Source organism: Oncorhynchus nerka, linkage group LG13 (assembly GCF_034236695.1).
Source record: "Oncorhynchus nerka isolate Pitt River linkage group LG13, Oner_Uvic_2.0, whole genome shotgun sequence".
Classification (NCBI taxonomy): Eukaryota; Metazoa; Chordata; class Actinopteri; order Salmoniformes; family Salmonidae; genus Oncorhynchus; species Oncorhynchus nerka.
Window position 1 is genome coordinate 75,569,591 of NC_088408.1, and position 8,687 is coordinate 75,578,277.

At 48.3% G+C, this 8,687-nt stretch overlaps 1 protein-coding gene across 1 annotated transcript; it reads left to right on the forward strand.

The window, feature by feature from the left end:
* Positions 1 to 7,165: 7,165 nt before the first annotated feature.
* Positions 7,166 to 7,849, forward strand: LOC135574804 (uncharacterized). Its single transcript, XM_065027004.1, has one exon. The coding sequence runs from the start codon at positions 7,166 to 7,168 to the stop codon at positions 7,847 to 7,849; it is 684 nt and encodes a 227-aa protein (XP_064883076.1).
* The last annotated feature ends 838 nt before the right edge of the window (positions 7,850 to 8,687 follow it).

The following is an 8,687-nucleotide window of genomic DNA, read 5'->3' on the forward strand; positions in this document are numbered from 1 at the left end:
TGTGTGTGTGTGTGTGTGTGTGTGTGTGTGTGTGTGTGTGTGTGTGTGTGTGTGTGTGTGTGTGTGTGTGTGTGTGTGTGTGTGTGAGAGAGAGAGAGACAGGCCAGTGTGAGACAAACAGCCCCCCTGCCCATGCAACTCAGAATGCTGAGTGTATGGATTCCTCTCCTAATGGACTAGTAGCCACAGAGACGGTCAGGGTCCTACACACAGAGGTCGAACTGTCTTTCAATGCATATATGAATATATTACTGACCCGTCTGTCTCAAACCAATAGTGATACAGACACCACAATCAGTTTTGTCCCCCAGAGATTTGTGAAAGAATCTTCCCATTTGACACGTACACCTTTTTGTTTTTCATCAAATACAGCAAGGGTTCTGACTTTTCCTTACGAGCCACCACTCCTAGCCCCACTCTGTCACAGCAGCAACCAATAGAATGCTGGTAAATATGTGATAAAAAACTCTTGTCAATTTACTGCCAGAGACCTTTATATATATAGATATATATATATATATATATATATCAGAGAGAAAATGAATGACAAATGGTTTGATGAAGAATGTAAAAACCTAAAAAAGAAATTGACAAACCTACCCAACCAAAAACATAGAGACCCAGAAACTTGAGCCTACACCTTCACTATGGTGAATCACTAAAACAATACAGAAATACACTATGGAAAAATAAGTAACAGCATGTCAGGAATCAGCTCAATGTAATTGAAGAATCCATAGACTCAAACCACTTCTAGGAAATTTGGCAAACACTAAACACTTTCAGAAGTGGACCAAAGTGCAGCAAGGTGAGCATACATTTTCCTTTTATTTTAAAATGTCACAAACAAAACAACAAATGAGAAGCTTACAGGGCTTACAAGTGCCACTAACAAAGTTAACTACCCACACTGAAGGAGAAAAAAAAGGGCTACCTAAGTATGATTCCCAATCAGAGACAACGATAGACAGCTGTCCCTGATTGAGAACCATACCCGGCCAAAACATAGAAATAAAGAAACATAGAACACAAAACATAGAATGCCCATCCCACATCACACCCTGACCTAACCGAATAGAGAAATAAAACGTCTCTCTAAGGTCAGGGCGTGACCAACACGAAGACTTATCTATTCAAAACGGAGATGTATGGATAAACCACTTCTCCAATCTTTTTGGCCCTATATCAAAGAACAAACAGCAAAAACATATACATGATCAAATACAAATCTTAGAATCAACTCTGAAAGACTACCAGAACCCACTGGATTGAATCCTCTGTGTATTTATACCTGTGTTTTCTGTCTGTCTGGTTCAGTTCTCCTTGTTTGTCAGGTTTACCAGTATTTGTCCTGTCAGCTCCTGTTTTTTCCCAGCCTCTTTTCCACGCCCTCCTGGTTTTTGACCCTTGCCTGTCCTGACCCCACCCGCCTGACCACTCTGCCTGTTCCTGAGCCTGCCTGCCGTCCTGTACCTTTGCTCCTACTCTGGATAACTGAACTCTGCCTGACCCTGACCCTGCCTGCCGTCCTGTACCTTTGCTCCTACTCTGGATAACTGAACTCTGCCTGACCCTGACCCTGCCTGCCGTCCTGTATCTTTGCTCCTACTCTGGATAACTGAACTCTGCCTGACCCTGACCCTGCCTCACGTCCTGTATCTTTGCTCCTACTCTGGATTACTGAACTCTGCCTGACCCTGACCCTGACTTTCCCTGCGGTCCTGTACCTTTGCTCCTACTCTGGATTACTGAACTCTGCCTGACCATGACCCTGCCTGCCGTCCTGTATCTTTGCTCCTACTCTGGATTACTGAACTCTGCCTGACCCTGACCCTGACTTTCCCTGCGGTCCTGTACCTTTGCTCCTACTCTGGATTACTGAACTCTGCCTGACCCTGACCCTGCCTGCCTTCCTGTATCTTTGCTCCTACTCTGGATAACTGAACTCTGCCTGACCCTGACCCTGCCTGCCGTCCTGTATCTTTGCTCCTACTCTGGATTACTGAACTCTGCCTGACCCTGACCCTGCCTGCCGTCCTGTACGTTTGCTCCTACTCTGGATAACTGAACTCTGCCTGACCCTGACCCTGACTCTCCCTGCGGTCCTGTACCTTTGCTCCTACTCTGGATAACTGAACTCTGCCTGACCCTGACCCTGCCTGCCATCCTGTACGTTTGCTCCTACTCTGGATAACTGAACTCTGCCTGACCCTGACCCTGCCTGCCGTCCTGTATCTTTGCTCCGACTCTGGATAACTGAACTCTGCCTGACCCTGACCCTGCCTGCCGTCCTGTATCTTTGCTCCTACTCTGGATAACTGAACTCTGCCTGACCCTGACCCTGCCTGCCGTCCTGTACCTTTGCTCCTACTCTGGATTACTGAACTCTGCCTGACCCTGACCCTGCCTGCCTTCCTGTACCTTTGCTCCTACTCTGGATTACTGAACTCTGCCTGACCCTGACCCTGCCTGCCGTCCTGTATCTTTGCTGACTCTGGATAACTTTGCCTGACCCTGACCCTGCCTCTGTCCTGTATCTTTTACTCTGGATAACTGAACTCTGCCTGACCCTGACCCTGCCTGCCGTCCTGTATCTTTGCTCCTACTCTGGATAACTGAACTCTGCCTGACCCTGACCCTGCCTCACGTCCTGTATCTTTGCTCCTACTCTGGATTACTGAACTCTGCCTGACCCTGACCCTGCCTGCCGTCCTGTATCTTTGCTCCTACTCTGGATTACTGAAATCTGCCTGACCCTGACCCTGCCTGCCGTCCTGTATCTTTGCTCCACCTCTGGATAACTGAACTCTGCCTGACCCTGACCCTGCCTGCCGTCCTGTATCTTTGCTCCTACTCTGGATTACTGAACTCTGCCTGTCCCTGACCCTGACCCTGCCTGCCGTCCTGTATCTTTGTTCCTACTCTGGATTACTGAACTCTGCCTGACCCTGACCCTGCCTGCCGTCCTGTATCTTTGCTCCTACTCTGGATTACTGAACTCTGCCTGACCCTGACCCTGCCTGCCGTCCTGTATCTTTGCTCCTACTCTGGATTACTGAACTCTGCCTGACCCTGACCCTGCCTGCCGTCCTGTACCTTTGCTCCTACTCTGGATAACTGAACTCTGCCTGACCCTGACCCTGCCTGCCGTCCTGTATCTTTGCTCCTACTCTGGATTACTGAACTCTGCCTGACCCTGACCCTGACCCTGCCTGATAACTGAACCGCCTGACCCTGACCCTGACCCTGTTTGCTTTCCTACTCTGGATAACTGAACTCTGTCTGACCCTGACCCTGCCTGCCGTCCTGTACCTTTGCTCCTACTCTGGATTACTGAACTCTGCCTGACCCTGACCCTGCCTGCCGTCCTGTACCTTTGCTCCCACTCTGGATTACTGAACTCTGCCTGACCCTGACCCTGCCTGCCGTCCTGTACCTTTGCTCCTACTCTGGATTACTGAACTCTGCCTGACCCTGACCCTGCCTGCCGTCCTGTATCTTTGCTCCTACTCTGGATTACTGAACTCTGCCTGACCCTGACCCTGACCCTGCCTGCCGTCCTGTATCTTTGCTCCTACTCTGGATTACTGAACTCTGCCTGACCCTGACCCTGCCTGCCGTCCTGTACCTTTGCTCCCACTCTGGATTACTGAACTCTGCCTGACCCTGCCTGCCGTCCTGTACCTTTGCTCCTACTCTGGATAACTGAACTCTGCCTGACCCTGACCCTGCCTGCCTTCCTGTATCTTTGCTCCTACTCTGGATAACTGAACTCTGCCTGACCCTGACCCTGCCTGCCGTCCTGTACCTTTGCTCCTACTCTGGATAACTGAACTCTGCCTGACCCTGACCCTGCCTGCCGTCCTGTATCTTTGCTCCTACTCTGGATTACTGAACTCTGCCTGACCCTGACCCTGCCTGCCGTCCTTACCTTTGCTCCCACTCTGGATTATCGACCCCTGCCTGCCTTGACCTGTCGTTTGCCTGCCCCTGTTGTTACAATAAACATTGTTGCTTCACACAGTCGGCACTTGGGTCTTACCTTGATTCCTGATAACGGCCCTGTGGAAAGAAATGTGTTCGTGTTTTTGCCAATTTTAACCGCACACGTGTTGTTTGTGTACATGGATTTTATGTCATTTGTTTTTCCCCCAACATCACTTTCCACCAATGTGTATAGCAGACCCTCATGCCAAATTGAGTCTAAGCCTTTTTTTAAATCTATAAAGCGTGAGAAGAATTTACTTTTGTTTTGATTTGTTTGTTTGTCAATTAGGGTGTGCAGGGTGAATATGTGGACTGTCGTACAGTAATTTGGTAAAAAGCCAATTTCACATTTGCTCAGTACATTGTTTTCACTGAAGAAATGTACGTGTCTGCTGTTAATGATAATGCAGAGGTTTTTCCCAAGGTTGCTGTTGACCATATCACACGGTAGTTATTGGTCAAAATTGTATCCACTTTTGTGGATTGAGATGATCAGTCCTTGGTTCCAAATATTGGGGAAGATTCCAGAGCTAAGGATGATGTTAAAGAGTTTAAGTATAGCCAATTGGAAATTGTGGTCTGTATATTTTATTTTATTTAGGATACCATCAACACAACAGGCCTTTTTCGGTTGTCCTGTAGTTCATTCACTGTAATTGGAGAATCCAGTGGGTTCTGGAGTGACATCTGGAGGGGGTGGAGACAAGTACAAGGACAGGTGAAACAGATCAGGGCGTGATAGCCGTGGGGTGAGACAGGGATGCAGCTTGAGCCCCACCCTCTTCTACATACAGTGGGGCAAAAAAGTATTTAGTCAGCCACCAATTGTGCAAGTTCTCCCTCTTAAAAAGATGAGAGAGGCCTGTAATTTTCGTCATAGGTACACTTCAACTATGACAGACAAAATGAGAAAAAAAATCCAGAAAATCACATTGTAGGATTTTTAATGAATTTATTTGCAAATGGGGCCATGTATCGTGAGATTTTTAGTGAAAACCTCCTTCCATCAGCAAGGGCATTGAAGATGAAACGTGGCTGGGTCTTTCAGCATGACAATGATCCCAAACACACCGCCCGGGCGACGAAGGAGTGGTTTCGTAAGACGCATTTCAAGGTCCTGGAGTGGCCTAGCCAGTCTCCAGATCTCAACCCTATAGAACATCTTTGGAGGGAGTTGAAAGTCTGTGTTGCCCAGCAACAGCCCCAAAACATCACTGCTCTAGAGGAGATCTGCATGGAGGAATGGGCCAAAATACTAGCAACAGTGTGTGAAAACCTTGTGAAGACTTACAGAAAACATTTGACCTCTGTCATTGCCAACAAAGGGTATATAACAAAGTATTGAGATAAACTTTTGTTATTGACCAAATACTTATTTTCCACCATAATTTGCAAATAAATTCATAAAGAATCCTACAATGTGATTTTCTGGATTTTTTTTCTCATTTTGTCTGTCATAGTTGAAGTGTACCTATGATGGAAATTACAGGCCTCTCCCATCTTTTTAAGTGGGACAACTTGCACAATTGGTGGCTGGCTAAATACTTTTCCCCCCACTGTACATGTCAACAAATTGGGGAGGGCACTAGAACAGTCTGCAGCACCCGGCCTCACCCTACTATAATCTGAAGTCAAATGTCTACTGTTTGCTGATGATCTGGTGCTTCTGTCCCCAACCAAGGAGGGCCGACAGCAGCACCTAGACCTTCTGCACAGATTCTGCCAGACCTGAGCCCTGGCAGTAAATCTCAGTAAGACTAAAATAATGGTGTTCCAAAAAAGGTTCAGTTTCCACGACCACAAATACAAATTCCATCTAGACACCGTTGCCCTAGAGCACACGAGAAACTATACATACCTCATCCTAAACATCAGCGCCAGAGGTAATTTCCACAAAGCTGTTAACAATCTGAGAGAAAAGGCAAGAAGGGCGTTCTATGCCATCGAAAGGAACATAAAATTCTAAATATCAATTAGGATCTTGATAAAAATACTTGAGTCAGTTATAGAAACCATTTCCCTTTATGCTTGTGAGGTCTGGGGTCCGCTCACCAACGAAGACTTCACAAAATCGTACAAACACCAAATTGAGACTATATGTAGAATTCTGCAAAAAATATCCTCTGTGTAGAATGTAAAACACCAAATAATGCATGCAGAGCAGAATTAGGCCAATACCCGCTAATGATCAAAATCCAGAAAAAAACAGTTAAATTCTACAACCACCTAAAGGGAAGTGATTCCCAAACCTTCCATAACAAAGCCATCACCTACAGAGATATGAGCCTGGAGAAGAGTCCCCTAAGCAAGCTGGTCCTGGGGCTCTGTTCACAACACAAACAGACCCCTGTCACGTTCTGACCTTAGTTCCTTTTTATGTCTTTATTTTAGTTGGTCAGGGCGTGAGTTGGGGTGGGCATTCTATGTTGTTATTCTATGTTTGTATTTCTATGTGTTTGGCCTGGTATGGTTCCCAATCAGAGGCAGCTGTCAATCGTTGTCTCTGATTGAGAACCATACTTAGGCAGCCTGGTTTCGCCCTTGAGTTGTGGGTAGTTGTTTTCTGTCTCTGTACCAGACAGGACTGTTTTGTTTGTTCCTTTTTGTTCTAGTGTTCAGTGTAATTAAAAGATCATGAACACGTACCACGCTGCACCTTGGTCCTCTCCTTCTTCCACCAACGATAACCGTTACAGAACTACCAACCACAAAAGGACCAAGCAGCGTGGTAAGAAGGAGGAATGGACATGGGAGGACATTCTGGACGGGAAGGGATCCTACACATGGGAGGAGATCCTACACATGGGAGGAGATCCTGGCCAGAAGGGATCACCTCCCATGGGAACAGGTGGAGGCAGCCAGGAGAGCGGAGGCAGCAGGAGAGGTGAACCAGCGGTACGAGGGAACACGGCTGGCAAGGAAGCCCGAGAGGCAGCCCCAAAAATGTATTGTGGGTGGTCACGGGGAGATTGGCAAAGTCAGGTAGGAAACCTGAGCCAACTCCCCGTGCTTACCGCGGAGAGAGAGGGCAAGGTGTCCCCAGTGCGCATACATAGCCCAGTGCGCTACATCGCAGCTCCTCGTATCGGCCGGCCGGGCTAGAGTGGGCATCGAGCCAGGAGGGATGAAGCCGGCTCAGCGCATCTGGTCTCCAGTGCGTCTCCTCGGTCCGTGATATATGGCACCAGCCCTAAGCACTGTGTCTCCCGTGGGTCTGCACAGCCCAGTGTGTCCTGTGCCTGCGCCCTGCAAGTGCCGGGCTAAAATCAACATCCAGCCAGGACGGGTTGTTCAGGCCCTTAGTTCGAGACCTCCAGTGCGCCTCCACGGACCGGTCTATCCTGTGCCTCCTCCAAGGACCAGGCCTCCAGTAGATCTCTCTCTGAGCACTGTGCCTGTTCTAAGAACCAAGTCTCCTGTGTGTCCCTCCAGTCCGGACGCTCCAGAGTCTCCCTCCAGTCCGGACGCTCCAGAGTCTCCCTCCAGTCCGGACGCTCCAGAGTCTCCCTCCAGTCCGGACGCTCCAGAGCCTCCCTCCAGTCCGGACGCTCCAGAGCTTCCCTCCAGTCCGGACGCTCCAGAGTCTACCTCCAGTCCGGACGCTCCAGAGCCTCCCTCCAGTCCGGACGCTCCAGAGCTTCCCTCCAGTCCGGACGCTCCAGAGTCTCGCTCCAGTCCGGACGTTCCAGAGTCTCCCTCCAGTCCGGACGTCTCCAGAGTCTCCCTCCAGTCCGGACGCTCCAGAGTCTCCCTCCAGTCCGGACGCTCCAGAGCCTCCCTCCAGTCCGGACGCTCCAGAGCCGCTCGTCAGTCCCCACAGAGCCCCAGGACAGCAACACAATTAGACCCAACCAAATCATGAGAAAACAAAAAGAGAACTACTTGACACATTGGAAAGAAAAAGAAAAAAAAAAGCAAACTAGAATGCTATTTGGCCCTAAACAGAGAGTACACAGTGGCAGATTACCTCACCATTGTGACTGACCCAAACGTAAGGAAAGCTTTGACTATGTACAGACTCAGTGAGAATAGCCTTGCTATTGAGAAAGGCCGCCGTAGGCAGACATGGCTCTCAAGAGAAGACATGATATGCACATGGTCAAAACATATTGATACAACAGTAGCTAAGATGGGGAGAAGCCTGTCCATAATAAAGCCCTGCTCTACCTTCTTAACAGCACTATCAACAAAGCAGGTTCTACAGGCTCTAGTTCTGTCACACCTGGACCACTGTTCAGTCGTGTGGTCAGGTGCCACAAAGTTTTGGGCTCAGAACAGGGCAGCACGGCTGACCCTTGGATGTACACATAGCACAAACATTAATTATATGCATGTCAATCTCTCCTGGCTCAAAGTGGAGGAGAGATTGACTTCATCACTACTTACGAGATATATTGATATGTTTAAAGTACCGAGCTGTCTGTTTGACTACCACACAGCTCAGACACCCATGCATACCCCACAAGACATACCACCAGAGGTCTCTTCACAGTCCCCAAGTCCAGAACAGACTATGGGAGGCACACAGTACTACATAGAGTCATGACTACTACAGGTAACTACAGGTAACTGATGCAGTAGAATCAGATTTAAAAAACAGATTAAAAAACACCTTATGGAACAGCGGGGACTGTGAAGCAACGCAAACATAGGCACAGACACATGCATTAAAATTGTATAACTGCGTACAGTTTGCCGGA

Bases quoted from the DNA above. Each gene is read 5' to 3' on its own strand.
- LOC135574804 (XM_065027004.1), top strand. From the start codon at position 7,166: ATGGCACCAGCCCTAAGCACTGTGTCTCCCGTGGGTCTGCACAGCCCA.